General features: G+C 44.5%; 1 protein-coding gene across 3 annotated transcripts in view; it reads left to right on the top strand.

The window, feature by feature from the left end:
• The window catches only part of CSTA (cystatin A), a 57,206-nt gene extending 33,354 nt beyond the window's left edge, over positions 1-23,852 (top strand). For 2 of the 3 annotated variants that reach the window (XM_073310754.1, XM_073310762.1), the window contains 4 exons: positions 3,854-3,900; positions 14,068-14,181; positions 21,620-21,721; positions 23,610-23,852. In XM_073310754.1, the coding sequence (XP_073166855.1) occupies positions 14,116-14,181; positions 21,620-21,721; positions 23,610-23,744 (303 nt within the window). In that variant the 5' untranslated portion in view covers positions 3,854-3,900; positions 14,068-14,115 and the 3' untranslated portion in view covers positions 23,745-23,852. The remainder of the gene's footprint in view (positions 1-3,853; positions 3,901-14,067; positions 14,182-21,619; positions 21,722-23,609) is intronic. The other variant, XM_073310745.1, reaches the window with a different exon arrangement.
• The last annotated feature ends 538 nt before the right edge of the window (positions 23,853-24,390 follow it).

The raw sequence follows: 24,390 nt of genomic DNA, 5'->3' as shown, positions 1-24,390 counted from the left end.
ACACCCACTATGAACACAAGACAAAAACACAGATGTGGAGGATGGTGAAATACACACTCTCTTGAGACCTGATCAGCAGGACACAAAGAAACACGAGCTAAAAAGTGACTAATAGATATTGGAACTGCTTCTCAAAACAGCCCCACACAAGGAGCACTAAGTGCAGACAGTCTCTTATCACAAGAAAGGTTTGCATTTGCTCCAACATCAACCCAGTTGCCAGGTATACGTGAGCGTTTTTATAGAACTAAGGAGTGAAAGACCAGCATTCCCAAAATCAGAGAAATCTTTCTTGGCAGCTAAGGTATTTAAGAGTTAGTTAATTAAAAATAATAAGAGTTAAGTGAGCTGTAGCTCATGAAAGCTTATGCTCAAATAAATTGGTTAGTCTCTAAGGTGCCACAAGTACTCCTTTTCTTTTTGCGAATACAGACTAACACGTCTGCTACTCTGGAACCTGTTTATCTATGATGGTCTAGCCTGTATTGGTATATAACAGAGTGTTAAGTATTCAGGCAAGTTATGGTACTGATGTTTAAATTTGCTGTCTCCAATAAACATGACAAAAGGGATGTTTCGATAAATAGCTTCCAGTAAAGAGAGCTACAGTATCATTCTGTATAGGAATTTACAGGAATTCAGGAAGTGCTTGATGAGAGAGAACGATGTCGGTGGAGGAAAGAATAAAGCCTAAATATTGCTCTGTCTGGGCTGTCTCTCTTTTATGCTTAAACACTGAATAACTGGCACTCCAGCTGGAGGTGAGGCCAGGGTGTAGGGCTGGGGCAGTATGGAGCCCTGTGCTGTGCTGTGCCTAAGGTCCTGGATTGTCTTAATCTGCCCTGCTAACGAGTGATAGTTAGAAGTTGGTGTTATTAAAGCCATAGAGAGCCTAGCCAAATGGACCACTTCTCTTCATGCACTTCTCTTCTCTTTACATAGCAGCAGCCCACCAGGTTGCCACACATCATGGTAAGCCTCCATGAGTCAGGGTAGCAGAGTGTAAGTGGGGTCGGCCAAAATAACAGACATCTCACTGATATCCATATAGTTTAGCAGGAACAAAATACCTGCTTTCCCATTCTGACAGCAAATCTACTCTACTGCGCTGCACCGATGCAGCTGTGCCGCTGGACATGCTATGCCAATGGCAGAGTGCTCTTCCGTCGCGAGAGGTGGAAGTATGGTCAGTGGGAGATCGTCTCCCGCTGACATATCACTGTGGGGACATCGCTTTAGGTTGACGTAACTTACGTTGCTCAGGGGCCGTCGTTTTCATACCCCTGAGTGAGTTAAGATACATTGAATTAAGTGGTAATGTAGACCAGCCCTGAGACAGGCCAGATCTCCGGAATACCTGGACACCCTGCACTTTGACGTCCATGATCTCCCTTGATAGTCCTCTAAGGTCTGAATAACAAAGAGTAATTTATTTTTCTGCTGATGTACTCGTGCACCTTGAGGGGCCCAGGTAACAGACATGCGTGTGCCATCGATAGCCCCAGCACAGTTTGGGAATGCCCTTTGTTCAAAGCCAGAAATGATTTCGGGGACATGATCTACCTTCACCACATGTGGGTGCAGCCTGGCAAACATCCATCATCACAGCAACAACAATTGACTTGCCAACCTCAGAGTGGTTACCCACAGATGGGAGACAATCTGGGGTAGCAGCTTCCAGAGAGTTGCTGCACCGCGCTTCTGGCCTGGCATTTGCATTTTTCATCCTGATGTCCTGATGCGCATGGGCTCAAGTGAACTCTTCACACAGCTCAGGGAACACGGCCCTCCTATGAAAATTCTGGGGTAGCTCCTGGTCATCCCAGGTCTTCATGGTGATGTATTTCCACCACTCTGTGCATGTGATCCTGATCCAGATCCATGCTGTGGAGGAAGGTGAAAAACTCCCAGTGTCTCTGCCGATCTGACCTGGGAGAGAATTCCTTCCTGAACTCAGTATGGTGATTTTTTAGACCCTGAGTGTGTGGGTGAGACCCACCAGCTAGACAGCTGGGAAAGAATTGCCTGTAATAACTCAGAGCCCTCCCCATCTACTGAGCTTAGGAGACCGCTGCTAACAGCAGTGGCAGATAGGCTCTATGTAAGACTATGATTTAGTGACTTCCAGCAACCTCCATGACTTCAGCCTGTGGTGGTCGAGAGCTGCAGGGTTTCCCGCTGCCCGCGGGGGCAGGGAACTGCGGGCTACCCCCGAGCTCCCAGCCGCCAGAGGCCATGGGGGTCTGTGATAGGGTGCTAAGCAGAAAACTGCTTAGCCAACCCTCTGTCACTCCAGTCCAATTAAGGGAGGTGAATTGGAGCTGGGTAGATCACCTGGCCCTGGTTGGGGAAGCTGGAACAGCTGCTGCCTCATCAGGCTGGGGCTGGATAAGAGCCCCAGGGGAAGGAGCTCGAAAGAGGGAAGCGGTAGTAGAGGAATGGCAGTGAGGGGGAAGCAGAAAGGGATTCCTCCCCTCGTGGATTATAAGACGGGGACTATGTGTATGGTGGAAAGGTGGTAGGAGCACAGCCTGTAAATAAAAGCACCAGGTGAGCACTGCACCAAGGCTTCTGGATGACTGGCTCAGCCCAGCAGGGCCCTGCAGGGACCCCATTACAGGGGCCCTGCAGGGACCCCATTACAGGGGCCCTGCAGGGACCCCATTACAGGGGGCCCTGCAGGGACCCCATTACAGGGGCCCTGCAGGGACCCCATTACAGGGGCCCTGCAGGGACCCCATTACAGGGGCCCTGCAGGGACCCCATTACAGGGGCCCTGCAGGGACCCCATTACAGGGGCCCTGCAGGGACCCCATTACAGGGGCCCTGCAGGGACCCCATTACAGGGGCCCTGCAGGGACCCCATTACAGGGGCCCTGCAGGGACCCCATTACAGGGGCCCTGCAGGGACCCCATTACAGGGGCCCTGCAGGGACCCCATTACAGGGGCCCTGCAGGGACCCCATTACAGGGGCCCTGCAGGGACCCCATTACAGGGGCCCTGCAGGGACCCCATTACAGGGGCCCTGCAGGGACCCCATTACAGGGGCCCTGCAGCTGTTGGTGGAGGAGGAACCCCCAAGTTCCTGGCCGCTGCAGGGGTACCCTGCAGCCCCTAGCTGCTGCAGGTGGCTCCTACAGGAAGGGGAGGGAATATTTACTTTGTAGGAAGGGGTGGCAGGCGTTACAGGAATGAAGAACCACTCTTTTCCTGCTTTGTGGCTGCTTCTGACTTAGACACACACAGCTCCTCACAAAGCAATCCCCAGCCCTTGTGTTTGCACCCAGTCTAGTCCTTGGGTGGTGCCTTCCATTTTTTCAGTGGTCATTAAACAAATGGGTATTTAACTGCTATGTTATTTCGCCTGAATGAAAGGTGGATGCCATAGCCTCAGTGAGGTGTGTGACTGCCTGTAGATCAAAGCCACGCTTTGTGGGAGACACCCAACATGAGCATAAGTGTGTTATAGGAAAGAAATACAGTAAGGGAAATGCATGTTTGTGATCTTTAGTTCTTCTTTTGAAGAAGCGGAACCTGCTTGTGCTGGGCTTTGTGCACATCAACATTATAACATTTGCAGCAGCCAACTGTCCCAATAAAATGGGGGTAGGGTGGGAGAGAGTGGGGGATTAGCCACTGGAGGTTTTTATGTGAATTCAGGTGACTGTAAAGCAAAGCTAAAAATCCTTAAATACTTAATCATCACAAAGAACAAGGGAAGTATTAATATTCTTCTTGTACAGATGGGGAAACTAAGGCACAGCGGTTAACATGAAAATTTTCAGTTGAGTGCCTGAAGTTAGGCTCTTAAATCCATATTCAGGCAGCTTTGTAATAGTCTAATCTTCACAGGTTTCCTGAATTGGGGCTAGGAGGAGGAAGAGCACACACAACAGGAGGTGAGTATATACTGCATAAATGCAGCTGAGACAAAACAGGAATTTGGCTCATAGGACATTGTAATAATTTGACATTTGTTTATGTCCCAAATTGGAAAAATACCAAAAATTTTCACAAAAGAATTTGTTTAGTAAATGTTGAAACATTTTGTTTCAAGTCAGTTTGACATTAAACTGCATTTGCTTATTGCCTCATGGGACAGGTAGTTTTGGGTACCTCATGCTTTCATTCTTCCCTATGGGGCAAGCTCCTTTGCAAGAATACATCTCCCTGAGGTGCCATGTGGCCCTGTCAGAAAGGAGACCACAGTGCATCATGGGGAATGTAGTCTGGGTAAGGGTCCAGGTCATGGGAAAGAATGGGGGCACAAAGCACCTGAACTGACTCCCATGAACCATCAAAGCACTCTGGGCGGAAGCAGTTTAATGTTGAACAGCCCTGAAATGAAACCTTTTGTTTTGATTCCCCCCAAAAAAATTCAGCAACATTGAAAATTTCCCATTGAAAATTTAGATTTATTTTTTTTAAGAAATTGTCCAAAAATCACTTCAGTAGAAAATGCCCAGTCGGCTCTATGTACAATGGAGACCCTAGCCAGGCCCCATTCTCTGCCAGAACCATCCACTTCTGGGCTGTACATCCCCCTTTCATCACGCAACAGTGGAATTATGACTGCTTTATACAGCTATAACCTGGTGCCCATTAGAGTTCCCATCCATAGGGAACTTTGCCAATTTATATCAGAATAAATCAGCATAAAGCCTTCCATTCTGTGGGTAAGATTGCATTTACTGGCCTGATTCATCACCAGTGTAATGCAAACACTTTACACCAAAGCACCACACGCCCCTAGGCAGCCAATAGAACTATCTGTGTGAGTAAAGTTCCGCAGATGCTTACGTGTCTGCAGGACTGGCTCCAAACTATGGTAACCAACCCCACTGCAGGGTGTTTCCTCTAAGCCCTGTGGCACACTAGTCCCTTCTGGATGTCTGGTACGGTAGCTGTGTACCACCAGCACGGAGTCAAGCATTGTAGGTGCCCCATGCACTAGACTCTGCAACAGGGGTGGCCAACCTGTGGCTCCGGAGCCACAGGCGGCTCTTCAGAAGTTAATACGCGGCTCCTTGTATAGACACCGACGCTGGAGCTACAGGCGCCAACTTTCCAATGGGCTGGGGGGTGCTCACTGCTCAGCCCCTGGCTCTGCCACAGGCCCTGCCCCCCACTCCACCCCTTCCCTGAGCCTGCTGTGCCCTCGTTCCCTCCCCCCCCCCCGCCCCAGCCTCCTGCACACCACCAAACAGCTGATCAGGAGGTAGGGAGAGGGAGGTGCTGATTGGTGGGGCTGCCAGTGGGTGGGAGGTGCTGGAAGTGGGGGCTGGAGCTGATGCGTGGGCTGCTGACGTATTCCTGTGGCTCTTTGGCCATGTACACTGGTAAATGCTGGCTCCTTCTCAGGCTCAGGTTGGCCACCCCTGCTCTGCACGCTCTAAATCCATTCTTCTTTCACTCCCTGCTTTCAACATGACCCTGTCTCTTTTTCTCAATTCTCTCAATTTCCTTCCCTTTCTCTCATCTTCTCTCTCTAGCTCTTCCCCTTGCCCATAGCCCCTCTCTTCTCCTATCTGTGGTGTCCTCTCTTTTCAGTCCCCTTTCTCCCTTCTTCCCCATCCTTTCCCAGACAACTCTTACCCCCTGCTGCTCTCTCTTCCCTCTGGGATTTTGGGAATCTGTTAAGGGTACACTCCTCCCCAGCATGCGGGAAATTGGTGTGTGTGGGGGGAGGGGGTATGTGTACACATTCCTTCTGATGCCTTTGTAAATGTAATTTATTTACTATTTCTGACCCTCAGTGAAAGCAATTATTAAACTTAGAATAACAAAAGGGATAATATAATGCCTCATGAGGTTAGGCAGAGTTTCTTTATGACACGTGTTTAGCCATGCTAAAGTATGAAAACTAACAGAATAAATACAAAACTGAATCACTAAATATTTGAAACGTTTGTCAAAATGTCCCTAAAATCCAGACCAACTCTCTTAACCTTGTACTTTTTTTTTCCCCTCCCGCCCCGTACCTTTAAAATTCTGGGCTACTGTGTGTAGCGCCCCCTCTCCACCTGGTTACCTCCTTTAATGCCAATCTGCTTACAGGTTTTGATGGACAGGTCTGGGTTCTTTTGGATCCTGCCACCCACTCAGCGGGGTGAATCTTCTTTTCTTTTTTTCCTATGAAATTATTTGGCAGTGACTCCCTGCCAGGAAGGAGTGAGGGGAGTGGTCACCAGGGCAGCTTGGGCAGAAAATTCTAACTACAGAGTAATCCCCACTTACTTGCCAGATAGTTGGAGACTTCCAAGAAATAACACAAACACATAAAAATATATTTAACACAATTAATTACATTAAACAGGAGACAAATACAACAGAACAGGGTAAAACCCTATTTTTAGGGTCACCATGCCCACACTGCAAATACCCGTGACTTGATGTAGCAAATGCAAAATTAGTGTCCCGTTGGTACGCATACTTTGCTGGGGCCCTTGATGACCTATAACCACAAAATTCTTCTTTGTGGTGGTTTAGCAGCGTGGCTGACTGGGTTCAGTACAGCCCATAGGACTCACAAGTGGGAGAAGGTGGTAAATCCCTCCACAGGTGTAATATGCAGCAGGTTATAAAATCCTCAAAACCCTTACACCCTGGTTTGAGGATACAGTTCAGGGAGCAGGGGGTCCCCAGAACAAATTCCCTGACTAACTAACTAAACGATGGTGCACTCTCAAACTCCATGAATGATCCTCAGGTTCGAAGATGACTTTGGACTCCTCAGTCACTGCAGAGGGGCTGATTTCTGCTGGCAGGGATCCTCCTCAGGCAGGAATCAGGCTGTGTGGGTCCCAGGATTTCCCCTCACCACAAAGGGGTGCAGGGCTCAAGGTGTAGATTACACAACTACATTAACATCCAAACTGTAGCCTCCTAGCCCAGCCTCCAGTCACACACTCAGCAGGCAGCTTCCCTGAACTAGCAGACAGAGCAGAGCTGACCATGTGGTGACTGGTCTCACCTAGAGAGCTGGAGGGAGAAATTAGCCTGGCTGGGAAGTTTCCCAGTATATGCTACAAATTGGGAATCATCAGTGGGGAAGGAAAAACCCAGCTGAGGGATCTACTGTCGGGTCCCTAGAGGCCTGTTCTCAGGGGGAACCCTGCATGCAGGCCTGGGACTCACCATCTCCCCACGCAGCCAGTCCCGCCTTTTTCTTGGCCGGCTCCAGACTGACCACCAAATGGCTTCTCCCTAGGAGGGCCTCTCACTCCCTATTGGTTGCTGGGTGGACTCCGAGTCTGCTCTGGCTCCCCCTCCCTACCAGGGACAGTGTGCCTCTCCCAGAGCTGCCCGCAGACAGAGTCCCAGGCATCTACGGAATCTCCTTGGGGGTTACATGTGTATTTCATGATTTTTAATTTTTTTTTTATATTTTGCTAAATGTGCCAAAAAAGTTATTCATGCAAAATATTAATTAAAGCATTTAAGGCACACTGAATTTTAAGAACATTTTGTTTATATCTACTGCCTCTCAAACACTAAATCAGAGGTTTCTCTCCACTGCTGTTTTTATGTTAATTAAATCCAAGTTACTCATTTTAATTAATCTACATTTCATACTTTAAATTTTTGAAAGAGGTGCATTTTATCTGAACAACAAGGGCATAGTTTGTGGAGAATAAAGTAAAAGTGTTTGTCATAAATATAAAGGGAAGGGTAAACACCTTTAAAATCCCTCCTGGCCAGAGGAAAAATCCTTTCACCTGTAAAGGGTTAAGAAGCTAGGATAACCTCGCTGGCCCCTGACCACAATGACCAATGAGGAGACAAGATACTTTCAAAGCTGGAGGGGGGAGAAACAAAGGGCCTGGGTCCGTCTGGGTAATGCTTTTTGCTGGGGACAGAACAGGAATGGAGTCTTAAAATTTAGTAAGTAATCTAGCTAGATATGCGTTAGATTATGCTTTTTTTAAATGGCTGAGAAAATAAGCTGTGCTGAATGGAATGGATATTCCTGTTTTTGTGTCTTTTTGTAACTTACGGTTTTGCCTAGAGGGATTCTCTGTTTTGAATCTAATTACATTGTAAGGTATTTACTATCCTGATTTTACAGAGGTGATTCTTTTAATTTTTCTTCTATTAAAATTCTTCTTTTAAGAGGCTGAATGCTTTTTTCATTGTTCTTAAGATCCAAGGGTTTGGGACTGTGGTCACTTATGCAAATTGGTAAGGATTTTTATCAAACCTTCCCCAGAAAAAGGGGGGTAAGATTTGGGAGGATTTTGCGGGGAAAGATGTTTCCAAACAAACTCTTTCCCAGTAACTGGTGTTAGACATTTGGTGGTGACAGCGGAAGTCCAAGGGAAAGGGTAAAATAGTTTGTACCTTGGGGAAGTTTTAACCTAAGCTGGTAAAAGTAAGCTTAGGAGGTTTTCATGCAGGTCCCCGCATCTGTACCCTAGCGTTCAGAGTGGGGAAGGAAACTTGACAGTGGTGTTAGCTCTTTTTTTCCACAAATAGTTTAATCTAGGCCTGCATTTAGTCTTGTACATGGTGTAGCCCATAGGGCTAGCTTGCCTTTGCTATATTCACTGCCTTGCCTTCATTATATTTAGCTGCTTTCATTATATTCAGCTGTAATGCAGGAAACCTACAGGCCTGTATCCTGTAAGACATTAGCTAAAGCATAAATTAGCATAAGTGTGGTTAAGTAGGTTGGAACCCTTGGCATAGATTAACAGTTACCTTTAGATTTTGGGAACTAAGGGTATGCTATAAAAAACCCACCTCCACGAGGGGAGTAGCTACCATCACTGGGAGTGTGGCTCCCAGCACTGGTGCACTGTCTACACTGCCACTTTACAGCGCTGAAACTTGCAGCTCTCAGGAGTGCATTTTTTCACACCCCTGAGCGAGAAAGTTGCAGTGCTGTTAAATGGCAGTGTAGACAAGACCTAAGAAGAGCTGCTCGATGGTAGGAGTTAGAATGTTCCAGTAAGTGCTACTGCAAGGAACATGGAAGTAATAACCGCAAATCCGCTTAAGCAAGGGGTGATGGGTATGATCATGAGCTGAAATGGTAGTTACACGTATTAATATAGTAACCTATAGAAGAAGGAGACTTCAACATTAGTAGGATGAGGAAATACAAATAAGGAAAAGGGGAGAAACTCCTACTAAATATGCATTAGACACAGTGGTGTCAGCATAACATATTATAAAAGTTACATCTGAGCCTGTGGGCAGTAGGAGAGCTGTACCCTTGGGAGGTGCCAGAATGATGGCTACTGATGATGAGGGGGAAGGTAATGGTGATGAGGAGGATGATGGCTCACATTTCAGGTTGTCCTGCAAGGGATGGGGTGCGTAGATGGACGTTCTGTAGTCTATCTACCTTGAAGGGGTGGAGTGTTTCTGACTTTGTTAAATGTATTAATTCGTCGTAAATATAGAAGAGTTCCTACAGTGTGAGTGTTGCAACTGTGCACACTGGGGTTCACAACTATATAGTAATTTTAATAATACTGGGCCTGATCTTGAGACAAGGATCTGTCTACCATCAAAGTGACAACTGGGAATTCTTAAGTAATCAACATAAATAATACTAGGGCTGTCGACTAATCGCAGTTAACTCATGTGATTAACTAAAAAATCTAATCATGATTAAAAAAATTAATCACAGTTTCAATTGCACTGTTAAACAATAGAATACCAATTGAAAAGTATTAAATATTTTTGGATGTTTTTCTACATTTTCAAATATATTGATTTCAATTACAACACAGAATACAAAGTTGACCGTGCTCACTTTATATTGTTTGCAAAGAAAATAACAGAACGCCACTAGCCGTCACCTTCAGCCCCCAACTAAAACCTCTCCAACGCATTATCAAGGATCTACAACCTATCCTCAAGGACGACCCATCACTCTCACAAATCTTGGGAGACAGGCCAGTCCTTGCCTACAGACAGCCCCCCAACCTGAAGCAAATACTCACCAGCAACTACATACCACACAACAGAACCACTAACCCAGGAACCTATCCTTGCAACAAAGCCCGTTGCCAACTGTGTCCACATATCTATTTGGGGCCAATAACATCAACCACACAATCAGAGGCTCGTTCACATGCACATCTACCAATGCGATATATGCCATCATGTGCAAGCAATGCCCCTCTGCCATGTACATTGGTCAAACTGAACAGTCTCTACATAAAAGAATAAATGGACACAAATCAGATGTCAAGAATTATAACATTCATAAACCAGTCGGAGAACATTTCAATCTCTCTGGTCACGTGATTACAGACATGAGAGTTGCGATATTACAATAGAAAAACTTCAAAACCAGACTCCAGCGAGACACGGCTGAATTGGAATTCATTTGCAAATTGGATACAATTAACTTAGGCTTGAATAGAGACTGGGAGTGGTTAAGTCATTATGCAAGGTAACCTATTTCCCCTTGTTTTTTCCTACCTCTCCCCCCGCCCCGTTCCTCAGACATTCTTGTTAAACCCTGGATTTGTGCTGGAAATGGCCCACCTTGATTATCATACACATTGTAAGGAGAGTGATCACTTTAGATAAGCTATTACCAGCAGGAGAGTGGGGTGGGGGGAGAGAAAACCTTTTGAAGTGATAAACACCCATTTTTTCATGGTCTGTGTGTATAAAACATCCTCACTGCATTTTCCACTTTATGTATCCGATGAAGTGAGCTGTAGCTCACGAAAGCTTATGCTCAAATAAATTGGTTAGTCTCTAAGGTGCCACAAGTACTCCTTTTCAACTTACAAGTGTTGAATTATGTACAAAAAAATAACTGCGTTCAAAAATAAAACAATGTAAAACTTTAGAGCCTACAAGTCCACTCGGTCCTAGTTCTTGTTCAGCCAATTGCTCAGACAAACAAGTTTGTTTACATTTGCAGGAGACAATGCTGCCCGCTTCTTGTTTACAGTATCGCCTGAAAGTGAGAACAGGCATTCGCATGGCACTGTTGTGGCCGGCAATGCAAGATATTTATGTGCCAGATGCACTGGAGATTCATATGCCCCTTCATGCTTCCACCACCATTGCAGAGGACATGTATCCATGCTGATAACAGGTTCTGATAGATAACCATCCAAAGCAGTGCGGACCAACACATATTCATTTTCATCATCTGAGTCAGATGCCACCGGCAGCAAGGTTGCCTTTCTTTTTTGGTGGTTTGGGTTCTGTAGTTTCTGCACCGGACTGTTGCTCTTTTAAGACTTTCGAAAGCATGCTCCACACCTAGACCCTCTCAAATTGTGGAAGGCACTTCAGATTTTTAAACCTCGACCCAAGGTACCTCGACCCACATTGGTACCTTCTTTGCGTTTTGTCAAATTTGCAGTGAAAGTGTTCTTAAAATGAAGATGTGCTGGGTCATCATTCAAGACTGCTATAAGATGAAATATATGGCAGAATGCGGGTAAAACAGAGCAGAAGACTACAATTCTCCCCCAAGGAGTTCAGTCACAAATTTAATTAACACATTTTTTTTTAAACGAGTGTCGTCAGGATGGAAGCATGTCCTCTAGAATGGTGACCAAAGCATGAAGGGGCGTATGAATGTTTAGCATAACTGGCACGTAAATACCTTGCAATGCCGGCTACAAAGTGCCATGCAAATACCTGTTCTCACTTTCAGGTGTCATTGTAAATAAGAAGTGGGCAGCGTTATCTCCCATAAATGTAAACAATCTTGTTTGTCTTTGAGATTGGCTGAACAAGAAATAGGACCAAGTGGACTTGTAGGCTCTAAAGTTTTACATTGTTTTGTTTTCGAGTGCAGTTATGTAATAAAAAAAAAATCTACATTTGTAAGTTGCACTTACATGATAAAGAGATTACACTACAGTACTCGTATGAGGTGAATTGAAAAATACTATTTCTTTTGTTCACCATTTTTACACTGCAAATATTTGTAACAAACAACAATATAAAGTGAGCACTGTCAACTTTGTATTCTGTGTTGTAATTGAAATCAATATATTTGAAAACGTAGAAAAACATCCAAAAATATTTAATACTTTTCAATTGGTATTCTATTGTTTAACAGTGCAATTAAAACTGTGATTAATTTTTTTAATCATGATTAGTTTTTTTAGTTAATCGCATGAGTTAACTGCGATTAGTCGACAGCCCTAGTATTATTTATGTTGATTACTTAAGAATTCTAGTTGTCACTTTGATGGTAGACAGATCCTTGTCTCAAGATCAGGCCCAGTATTATTAAAATTACTATATAGTTGTGAACCCCAGTGTGCACAGTTGCAACACTCACACTGTAGGAACTCTTCTATATTTACGACGAATTTATTAATACATTTAGCGAAGTCACAAACACTCCATCCCATCAAGGTAGATAGACTACAGAACGTCCATTTGAACATCCATCTACGCGCCCCATCCCTTGCAGGACAACCTGAAATGTGAGCCATCATCTTCCTCATCACCATCACCTTCCCCCTCATCATCAGTAGCCAATTTCCAGCCATTGGCTCATTTTATCCTTTTCTCTGGTAGGCTGAAGAGCCAATTGTCAACTCTTTGTTCCCCATGTAGGTACTCATACACTGTAAGTTAGAGGGGTGTGTGTGTGTCTGTGAATGCTGAAAAACAAGTATAAATGTGTGCGCGCCTTTTCTATAAAACTAGCTTGAGTGTATGCTTATAGCAGTTTATCTATACAAGATGGCTTGAATGTATGCTTAATTGTTTTGGGAAGGAGGACAGATGGGTGGATGTTGGTGTTGTGTGTTGAAGGGGATGAGCAGCATCCTTATCTCAAAAGTAATCAGCTGTTTTACATAAATAGTTCAAACGAAATCTTCATTTTGTCTACGGTCGGGTGTATTAACCAATTTTACATTCTTAGATTTATAGGCTGTGTATACGTGCGTGTTTGTAGCATAAAATAATGCTGAAAAACAAGTATGAACATGTGCGTGTGTGTCGGTGACTTATCTATATAATAATATAGAATTATTTTGAATGTATCCTTACAATGGTTTATCTATAAAATAGTCTACAAGTTGGCTTGAATGTATGCTTAATTGCTTTGGGAAATAGAGCAGGGTGGGGTGTGGAGGCATGAGTGGTGCTTTGTGTGTTGTACGTTTTGCTGAAAACTTTTTTATTTTATTTGTCCTTCAAACACTGTACTAAAATTAAGAGCCTCTAATACAATTTAAGCCAATAGGTGCTAATTTTCAATAAATACAAAAGGCTGTGAAGAACTACATTACTTTAAGTAGGAATAAGGGAAATTGTTCTAAAGATTAGGCATATCTTTCATTGGGGTCTATCTGCCAGTTTTTAAAGACAAATGCGAAAGGAATAATGTAGAAAAAGGAAATTTTATTCCTGGTACAAAATTAGAAACAAGACTAATTGCTAAATGGACGTAGGTTTTGTAAAAAGTTTGATAAAGAATCTACATGCATGCTCATTTTGGAGGGTGGGTCATATTTCTTCAAATAAAAGGTAAAACACAAGGAAAAGAAGGGGTTAAGGTGGCAGCATGTGCCAGCATTCTTACCTCTGTCCTTTCAACAGTCAGAAAACCTTTCAGTTTTGTAATAAACAATAGAGAAATAAAAGAATTAAAGAGTGCTACGTTTGCACTTAGGGATAAACCAGAATTGCTGCAATGAAACCAGGGGAGAATGTGTGGTAATTTTAAGGCAAATATTGGGAAATATTTGGGTGTAGCTCAGTGTTCACAATCACTTCCCTAAGCACAAAGAGTCACACCCCAATTAGAGGTGTTGAAACTGGTGATGAGTCAAGAAATTGCCAGACCAGCCTGAACCAACTACCATAATTAATAGGGGTAGGGGAGTTATTTGTTTTCTGCTTTTCTGGTCTCCACAGAGCACTATTCACATAATGATATTTAAAGAACTCTCTCTCACTATTGACAATATTGCATTTTTTTAAATGTTGTTTTGTTCCTTTCTTCCCTCCTCTCCCCTCACAAGGCTGACAATGGTAAACTCCTCCTATACAAACCACATGACTGTGTGACTATATAATATCAGATGTCTGACTATTCTTGGTCACATTTGCTCTAGATTTTGCTTGTCAGAGTTTCCAAACATCCTAAGAAGTTATTTGCCACTATGATGCCTGGAGGCTTAACCGAGACCAAACCCGCGACTCCAGAAATCCAAGAGATTGCTGACCAGGTGAGTTGCATCCCATGAAAGATGCAAAACAGAAACTAGTAGCACAAAAGCAAATTCCAGAGAGATTATGGAATGAAGCTAAAATTTACTTTAAAATCGAACAAGAAGCATTGTAAATGGAAGCCCTCTTGATTGATTAGAAGCATGTAGTATGTGGCATGGAAAAATTGCTAAAGAAGTGACTGCACGGACTCCAGTCCAGGAAATTCTTCGATTTGTATCTGCCAATGCCAGAAGTGACCATGTAGTCTGACCTCCTGTATAGCATAGGCATAGAACTTTTCATTCTTTTAATCCATTTAAGGTGGCCATGTTAATTTTGTATTGTTCTAGCTTTTTAATCAAAATGTCATGCGGCACCAAGTATAATGCCATAGAGTAATCTATTACATCAACGGTGTTGCCTTTTATCAACCACATTTATAATCTCATCAAAAAAGATTTCAAATCCGTTTGAAAGGATCTATTTTCCATACATCCCCATTGATTGGCTGGCATTAAGTATAGTGATTTCCTTTAATTCATTATTAATCAAGACCTGAATCAGCTGCTCCAATTTCTTACTCGAGATCAGTGTCAGACTGGCAGGCCTATAATTACCTGGGTTACCCCATTTATCCTTTTTAAATAGTAGCACATTAGCTTTCTTCCAGTCTTCTGCTATTCTGCTTTTCAGTCTTCTGGGAGCTCTAGAGACATTTATGGCTGTGTTGCAGATAGAACTATATGAAAGACAGCAAGCTCTAGTGGTCAGTACGGGCACCTGAAGCTGAGTCTACACTGCCTAATTAACCACCAGTACAGTTCCACGGGTAGTAGCAGCGGTAGAAGCACCTGTGTAGACAGGGTTTTAAATGTCTTTACAACTGTGTCATCAAACCCTGATCTGTACAGAACTGGCTGACAGGGCAGTAAAAATATCATTGTTCTGCCTACACTGGTACTTGTGTACTTGGGCTCATGGAGCTGCACCGGCGGTGAATCGGAGGTCCCATTTGCTAATGCAGAGCAGGCCAGGGAGTCAGGCTTTTGTTCCTATTGCCAGGGCTAGCTCTAGGGTCCCATTACTGGGGGGGCAGAGGAGGAGAGTGGGTATTTCGGGGGCCCTGTAAACAAATAACCTTCTAGAAGTCCAGAAGCTAGTTGGATCCCTGGAAAATCGTGGATTTTAAGAGTGTAAGAAAGTCAGTATTTTCCTGTGATTTATAACTTTGGCCTTTCTGACAATGATTTAGGGCCCCTTGAAGGTTATTTGGGCTGGGGGGTGAGGGGGAAATGTCCTGGGCCTGCCTGGCTCTGCTGTGGACTCACTGTGAGACCCTGGTCAAATCACATGGCCTCTTTGTGCTTCAATTTCTTCAGCTGTAAAATGGAGGGGGGCAGCGGAGGATAACACTTCCCTTCCGCACATGGGGACTGTTAATTCCTATTTGTAAGGCACATTGAGATTCTTCCTCGAAAGGCACTATAGAACTACAAAATATTACTGCTGTTGTGTGTATGCTCACTGTAGAAAAGTAACAGATGGTCTGTGTCCAAAAAAATCTTAGAATCCAAGTTTAAATGTGCTCCCAGCATGTGTCCAGAAATGAGGCCACAATTCTTAGTTTTCAATGGACGCAAATATGGCGCAAAAGGTGAATCTTCAAGTCAGATTCTGCTTTCATTCACACGGGTCAATTGAGGTTCCAAAATTGACTCCCCTGTTAAGTGAGAGCAGAGTGTCGCCTCTGGAGGGCAGATATGTACGATTTCTGAACTACTTTCAGGAAAGTGTCATGTATTTGGAATGATTTAAAGCAGCAGTTCTCAACCTGGGGGGCTGAAAGCAGGCTTCAGGGGGTCTGCCTAAATAAACCAGAGACAGGGCTGGCATTAGACTTGCTGGGGCCCAGGGCAGAAAGCCAAAGCCCAAGCCCTGCCACCCGGGGCTGAAGCCGAAGCCTGAGCAACTTAGCTTTGCAGGGCCCCCTGTGGCCTGGGGTCCCAAGCAATTGGCCTGGTTGCCACCCCCTACCGCTGGCCCTGGCTCTTAATCTACTGGATATGCAGACAAACAGTTGTGGCACACCGTGGGCTGTGGAATTTTTATAGCATGCTGGGGGGGCCTCAGAAAGGAAAAGGTTGAGAACCCCTCATTTAAAGCACTCGTCTGTTCAGTGATCTTTTAAACATGTAAATACAATTATTCATTGCTCTTTATTTTCTAAAAGGTGAAACTTTTACCTTGTGCTTAGATCTGTGTGTGCCTTGGAGAGGTAGATTTTGAATAGTACTTGGCATTTGTGCGTCACCTGGGAACTCCATGGTATTTCTTAGCAACAGAGAGCATCTGACTACCAGACTGCTGATGAGAAGACGCGTGGTGGCTCTCACCCCACCCTTCATGCATCCTTTTATGGAAAGGGAAAGTGGCTGCCAGCAGAAAAATGTCATTGCCGATTGGCTTAAATACATGAATTGCCTTTGACTAGATGCTTTTAAAGAAATGGTCAAAGTTCCCAGTTAGCTAATGAATGAAGCACAATGGATTGTGGTTGGTGCCCTGGGACTGGTAGTCATGAGACAGATGTGATTCCTGTGTCAGCCACAGACTCATTGTGTGGCCTGACTTTGGGGAAGTCACTTCAGTGCTCTCTGCCTCAGTTTCCCCACCTACAATGCTGCCATTATATTGGATTTCATTGTAGTATCCAAATGCTCCTAAAAGAGGCTCCAAAGCAGACAATTAAAATCACAGCAAAGGGAAATGATGCTCTGCCAAAAGCTCTTCTGAGAGAAAAGGATTTTAGCCCTGATTTCCTCAGCAGGTACAAGGCACTTTACATCTGGCAATCTGAAAGCACAAATCCCAAGCAGAGATGGGCACCTCTCTCCAGCCTGTCAGTCAGGTGCCTAAGTACCTTTGTAGATCTGGGCCCTATGCCCTGCCCCTCTTCTCTCCATTTTACTTTTGGCCAGCTTAGATGGCTCCCCACTCTGCCTGCTGGCTTCTGGCAATCCCTTTCTTAAGCAATTAAGTCTCCCCATACAATCCAGGGGGAACCTGGGTGCCTAACTCGGGGCTAAGAATTACACTAGTCAGCAGGGTGCCTAAGATCCCTGGTGAAACCTAGCCCCAGAAGCCCTAGCCCTATCAATTTTGGAGAGGTTTTCTTGTAGCATTGTTGACCCCTGAGTGATACCTTCATTTCTGTCCTAATCCTAGCTGAGTCCAGAAACAACAACCAACCATACATTTGTTCAGGAATGTATTACTTATTAAATAGGCATGAGCCAAGGGCTTCAAACTGTCCATCTGGGGACTAGGCAGCTGGCTGCTTGACCTCCCTTGAAGGGGTGGGCCCTTTCAATAAATAACTGATGGGTAAATAGTGCTTGGAGGTTGGGAAGGTCATGAATGGTGGGGGTGGAGGATGACAGTTTATTTGTCTGAGACAAGGACAGCTGGTGCTGAGGGGACACTTAACTCAACACTTCCAAAGAAGTGGGACGCCTGGGTGTAGTGTGGTGAATCAGCAGAAAGGAAAGGCTCCATGGGAACTGGGAGAATAGTTCATCAAGAGTGGGTGTATTGGGATTTTGGGAGGAGTGTAGCGATTGCAGCATTTGGGTTGAGAGTGGCAGCCTGTGACGCACTGGAACAGCTGCTCCAGAGTTGACACTCAAGCAGAAGATGCTGCATCAGTGTGAAAGAGCAAGGCAGGGGGGCCCCCTATGAGTCATACCACAGAACTGAACTCTGACCAACAACCTCTGCTGCGTGGATGGAGTAAGATATTCAGACAGTGAGGCCTGAGGACCCCAACTTTTTTTTTTTTTAACTGTCCCACAAAAGATAAACTGAGAACGACTCTGAGCTGTTGAGTGAGCCGAGGGTATTTGTCCTTTTCTGGCAGCCTTAGTAAATTAGTATTTCTTTTGTGCTGGGTGTCAGAGGTTTTTGGGACCCATTAGCTGTTGCAGTCCATGCTGCCTCACAGCTGAAGTCTCTTGAATGCTTTCCTCTGAGACACAGAATATCTGAATCTGAGAAGGGCTGATGTACCAGAGCACTCCAAAAAGAAAAGGAGGACTTGTGGCACCTTAGAGACTAACAAATTTATTTGAGCATAAGCTTTCGTGAGCTACAGCTCACTTCATCGGATGCATTCAGTGGAAAATACAGTGGGGAGATTTATATACATAGAGAACATGAAACAATGGGTGTTACCATACACACTGTAACGAGAGTGATCAGGTAAGGTGAGCTATTAACAGCAGGAGAGCGGGGGGCGGGGGAAGTGATAATCGAGGTGGGCCATTTCCAGCAGTTGACAAGAACATCTGAGGAACAGTGAGGGGTAGAGGGGGGAAGAAACATGGGGAAATAGTTTTACTTTGTGTAATGACCCATCCACTCCCAGTCTCTATTCAAGCCTAAATTAATTATATCCAGTTTGCAAATTAATTCCAATTCAGCAGTCTCTCGTTGGAGTCTGTTTTTGAAGTTTTTTGTTGAAGAATTGCCACTTTTAGGTCTGTAATCGAGTGACCAGAGAGGTTGAAGTGTTCTCCAACTGGTTTTTGAATGTTATAATTCTTGACGTCTGATTTGTGTCCATTTATTCTTTTACGTAGAGACTGTCCAGTTTGACCAATGTACATGGCAGAGGGGCATTGCTGGCACATGATGGCATATATCACATTGGTAGATGTGCAGGTGAACGAGCCTCTGATAGTGTGGCTGATGTGATTAGGCCCTATGATGGTGTCCCCTGAATAGATATGTGGACACAGTTGGCAACGGGCTTTGTTGCAAGGATAGGTTCCTGGGTTAGTGGTTCTGTTGTGTGGTGTGTGGTTGCTGGTGAGTATTCACTTAAGGTTGCGGGGGGCTGTCTGTAAGCAAGGACTGGCCTGTCGCCCAAGATCTGTAAGAGTGATGGGTCATCCTTCAGGATAGGTTGTAGATCTCACTCCAATGACCCCATCAGGTGAGTGTAATCACAATAGTCTCAGGGAAAATTTTAAGAAGTCACTTGATTGTGACAGATATGACACTCACCTGCAATATCCTGGACAAAGCATATTGAATTAAGTTAGTATTATAGGAGTTCATTGAATTAAAAATGCAAACATTTATGTATGATTGAGGGATTGTACATAATTCAATGGGGGAGGGGAACCATAGCCCTCTAGGAACTAAGAACAGTGTGGGGAGGTGAGGCAAATTAATTCAAATTATAACACGACCTGGAGAGATACTTGTATTTACTGGTTAAAAGGATTTTTAGATAAATAGTTTAAACTGACTTGGGGCCTTTTTTCTGATCCAGCAAATGGTCAGGACCTTCTGTCCAATCCTTGTGGAAAGCTTGGAAAGACTTAACCTACCAGAGCCCTAGGTTGGAGCTTGGGTGACCTCTGGTAAATTTTTTAGCATGTGTACATTTTTATTGAGTTAATGTTTCCTGTGTAATGCTTTTACCTTAAGAATAAATGTGCTTGCTTAGAAAGATCTGTGCGATAACCTGTCACTGCTGGTACTCCGTGTTCAGAGCCTGTGGAGAGAGAGCCACACAGACGCTGGCCTGTTTAGGCAGTGTGGCTTGCTGGAGATATCACCGTGTAGATAAGGAAGCTGTGCAGCCTGAACTCCCTGGCCAGGAGGGAGAGAGACATGCACCTTTGCCCAAGAGAGGTGATGCCTGAAAAGCTGGGGGCCTCCGCTTGGTGGACACAAGGGGGGACTGCAGGTGCAGTTGCCCTGAACTGTGATAGTGGGTACTTAGCCTTTGAGAAGGTCATTGATAATGTCACTGTCAATTCACTGATGAGCCCCAAACTTCCCTTCCCTTCAGATGTATGTTATCATGGGGAAACACTCCTTGTTCTACATCATATTTTTGAAGTACTGGCACTGAATAAATTTTAAAAATCCACGGCGTTTAAAGTTGTTCCCCTGCATAAACTCATCTACCCAAACCTGCCTCCAGCACAAGGGAGTCTTGCCTTTGCCAGCTGGGTGTTAGCTCCCTAACACAACCAGCCTGTCAACCACTCAGCCACTCTCCTCTGGGCTGTACGAGCCCTGCCTTTGCCCTGCAGATTGAACATAGGTGCACCCCAGCCTCCGAGTCCCTTTGAAGTGTCCCCTTGTGGTATCCAGCCCCTGATCCCTGGACACCACAGAAATTCCAGTTCCTCCACTCCAAAAGGAACAGTGGACTCCAGGTTTACCTTAGATCACAGCTCTTGTGGCACACCCAACACTTCAGTTCACTTCCAGTAAAACAAAAGAAAATGTATTTAAGATGAAATGGAAACAAGTGTGAGTAATGGAAACAGATGGTTCCATATTAACTGCAAACTAGGGCCTACAGTTAAGTTACCTTTCCTGTCTAATCATGTAGATTCTTAGCCCACAGTTCAGTCTTTTGCTGCACTTACTAGCCCCAAGGAGCCAGGACCCAATCTTTCATGAAGGAGCCTCCTTAGTCAATGCATATAGAGCATCTTTCTCCACCCTGTGATACACCAAATCAGTCTTTTGTCTTTATTCAGCAAACATGCCATGTCCTATTATTCCTTTTCACATTCAAGTGGTTTCAGTGCTTAGTTTGTCTTTGATGGTTTTTTCAATTGATTTTTCTGGGTTGGTGCCAAGGCAGACAATGAGTAATGCAATACATAATTGGCTAGCCCAGGATGGGTGACAACTCCCTCCCGCTTGAATTGTCCGTCACCGAGACATATTATTCCCTTGTCACTCACTTTCCCTCCAAGACCGCCATAAAGGCATAAGTTTCAATACAGTTACATTGTTCTTTAAATATCACCCATACACACATCTCACACTGATTGTGGGTTTGATAAGTTACAAGTTTTCAACAGAGACCTCACATGCTAACCTTCATGGGTGAATACCATGAAAGCAGTGTGTTAGGTGTAGTGAGTTTGTCAGGTCTAGACAGGAGTTGCTTGTAGAGAACAGCGAACCTTTTGCCAGTTGGCAGCAATGGGCCTCTGTATCACAGTGACCAAGTATCATGCGATGGCATACTGGAGGCGGTGCCTCCTTTAAGAGGGAGCTGGGTCAGACAGACTCTGAGGTCAGTGGATGGACAGGTGTTTTGGGGGAGATGTTTGCAGAAAACAGGAGCTTCAGGTGAGAGATATTTCAGGTAAAGCCAGGCAGCAATCCTAGTTTTCACAGGGGTGTGAAGCCTGGCTGCAAGGAACTGTGGAGCCTAGGGAATAAGGCTGCAAGATCTGAGTTGAGTTGAATTGTTTGTTAATAACATTTCCCTTCTTTGGGCCTTGCTTATGTGCTGCATGTCAGTCTATGTGCATTCTTTGGGAAGCTGAGAAGAAGAAACTGAGGCCGTAGACATACAATGAGAAGGGGGTTTGCTGACCCCATTACACCACCTAACCCTCTTTCTTTTTTCTACAGGTGAAGCCACAGCTGGAAGAGAGAGAGAACAAGACGTATCCAGTCTTTGTAGCCATAAAATATAAAAGTCAGGTGGTTGCTGGAACAAACTACTTCATTAAGGTCAGTACTCAACAAAATCCCCCACTTCTTCCATCATTGCATAAGTGTTCTAATTGAAGAAGAACATAGGTATAATTCTGAGTGCCTTAAAGCAAGATGTTCAAATAGTGAGCAAACGTTGCAGGAAAGGGTTCCAATATGACCTTTTAATCAAGGTAGGGATTACTTCCTGTTGGATGCGATTTTGCAACAAAAATAGAAAAGATAAACAGCTTGTTTTGTGAATCTCATTTAAATCTGATCTTAGTATTTATAAAGCATGAGTCCCACTCTTTCAGGTAAAAGAAAAGGAGGACTTGTGGCACCTTAGAGACTAACCAATTTATTTGAGCATAAGCTTTCGTGAGCTACAGCTCACCTTAGCTGTAGCTCACGTAGCTCACGAAAGCTTATGCTCAAATAAATTGGTTAGTCTCTAAGGTGCCACAAGTCCTCCTTTTCTTTTTGCGGATACAGACTAACACGGTTGCTACTCTGAACTCTTTCAGCTGTATATTGTAAAATTTTAGGATTGCCAAGAGGGCGATCTCCGTTCAAGACTCTCCAACTGCTTTCTCAGCTCTCACCCTTAGAGCTGGCCTTAGGTGTTGTTTGGGCAGGCGGGCAAAACAATGGCTTTTTCATCCTGCCATCTCCAGGCCCTGAGAGGACATAGAATCCTCTTCACCATGATCAGCCCAGTAGGCACACGGCCAGCCTGGGGATTTTGGGGAGTGTTACTGAGAGGATTCTGTGGTATACACCTCAAACTCCTCTGAGCAATTTTAAAAACAGTATGTGTGTTTGTTTGGGAGTGGAACAGTGGAACAGCTTCAATAAGCGAGACAGAGAAACCGCCTCTTGAATACCTCATAGCCTACTGGTTAGAGCACTCTACTGAGAGGCAGGAGACCCCAATCAACTCCCTTCTGCACCTCAAATGAGGATGATATTGAACCCAGGTCTTCCATATCTCACCTGAGTACCCCCAACCACTTGGACTAAAAGTTATAAGGTGGGACACCACCATCTCCTCCTCTGGCCATTTTGCAAATCTCTCTCCCCCCAAAAATCAAAAATAATCAATTTGGAAATATTGCAACAGTTTGTCAGGATTTCCAAACAAATATTTTTTGATTTGAGAGACAGTCAAAATTCACAAAAACTCACAAATAGTTTTGGTAGATTTGAAACTGCATTTTTTTTGGTGAATAAAATATTTGTCTGAAAAATCTTCACCCAGCCCCGTGAGGGTGTTGGCTTGCTTCACCCCAGCATTCAGCTTTCTTTGCCCCCTCCCCCAGTGTCTTTGCCTACAGCTCTGGCCTTCCTCGGGTGAATAGGATTAACTCTTTCACTGCCAGCCTAGGCATGGGATCTGAGTGAAGTCAATGAGACTTTGCCTTAGGAAAGAAAAACTGATAGTTAAACCCAAACGTTTTCAATCAGATTTTTGTAGAGCAAACTCTCATTTACTTCACTCAGATACCCAAGGTTATGTGCAAAAGCAGAAGATGAAGGGGTTGAGTGGGAAGGATAACTTTGAGGTATGAAGAATATGACCTAAATTCTGGCCAGGCATAAATAGGTGCAACTCCTGGAGAAACCAGTGGAAGTGACACCTTCTTATGGCAGGGCTGAATTTGGCCTTGTGAGATCAGGGATAAAATTTCGATTTCTGCTGATCACCAGGAACACCCTAATTTGGACACACAAGCCTGTTTCTGCTCACACATGTGCTATGAAATGGGATAGTCTCTACAGACCAGGTTTAGGGTATTGAATGATACCGTGTGTGATTTAATTTTTACTTTGTAGCTATTCAAAGGTTCAGCACTTCATCTCCCCAAAACATCCCTTCATGAGAATCTGCTTAGTCCATGGCTGTCCCATTCTCCTTGTCTTTCAGGTCTCCATCAGCAACAGCACCGATGAGTGTGTACACTTGAAGGTGTTCCAAAGCCTGCCTTATCAGAACAATGGGCCCAGTCTTACCAGCTATGAGACTGGCAAAACCAAAAATGATCCACTGAGCGATTTTTAATGAGATGCTTGGGATGGGCTCTTCTGTTGCTCTTTCTGCAGACTCCCAGCTCGTACCGCCAGTGCCAATACATGGATGAAAATAAAATGAATCTGATTTTGAAAACTAAGTTTGTGTTTCCATGTTGCATGTAACAGAAGGTCTGTCTTGATTCCAGCAGTAAATAACTGCGGCTAACTTAGAAAAGGCCTCCAAGGAAATGTGCTGGATCTACCCAAATACCAATGGTTCAGCACTGCATCTCCCCAAAAATGCTTCCATTAGCATCTGCTTAGTCCATGAGCTTGACTGTCCCATTTCTCCAGGTTTGCTGCTTTCTGCTAATGAGAGTACTAATGTAGAGAACTAGAAGAATTCTTCAGCCAACTCCACCTCAAGTAAATCTTTCACAGCAAAGACGCCACCCACACCTACCACATCCCCACTGACAGTCACAAGAAAACAAGTCATCTGAATGGACACCCTACAGTGAAGAAAAGCACCCAGTGGATCATTACATCAATTGCTTCAGGGAAAAAAATCAACTGTGAAATCCTCAGACATGCATTACATCAGGGCTGGCCAAACTTACTGACTCTCCAAGCTGCATACAACAATCTTCAGCCCCACAGGAGGTGCCTGCCAGGGCCCAGTGTTTCAGCCCCGC

The sequence above is a fragment of the Lepidochelys kempii genome, chromosome 1 (assembly GCF_965140265.1).
Source record: "Lepidochelys kempii isolate rLepKem1 chromosome 1, rLepKem1.hap2, whole genome shotgun sequence".
In the NCBI taxonomy this organism is placed as follows: Eukaryota; Metazoa; Chordata; order Testudines; family Cheloniidae; genus Lepidochelys; species Lepidochelys kempii.
Note: the sequence above shows the minus strand (reverse complement) of the source record. Positions and strands in the feature narration are given on the sequence as shown.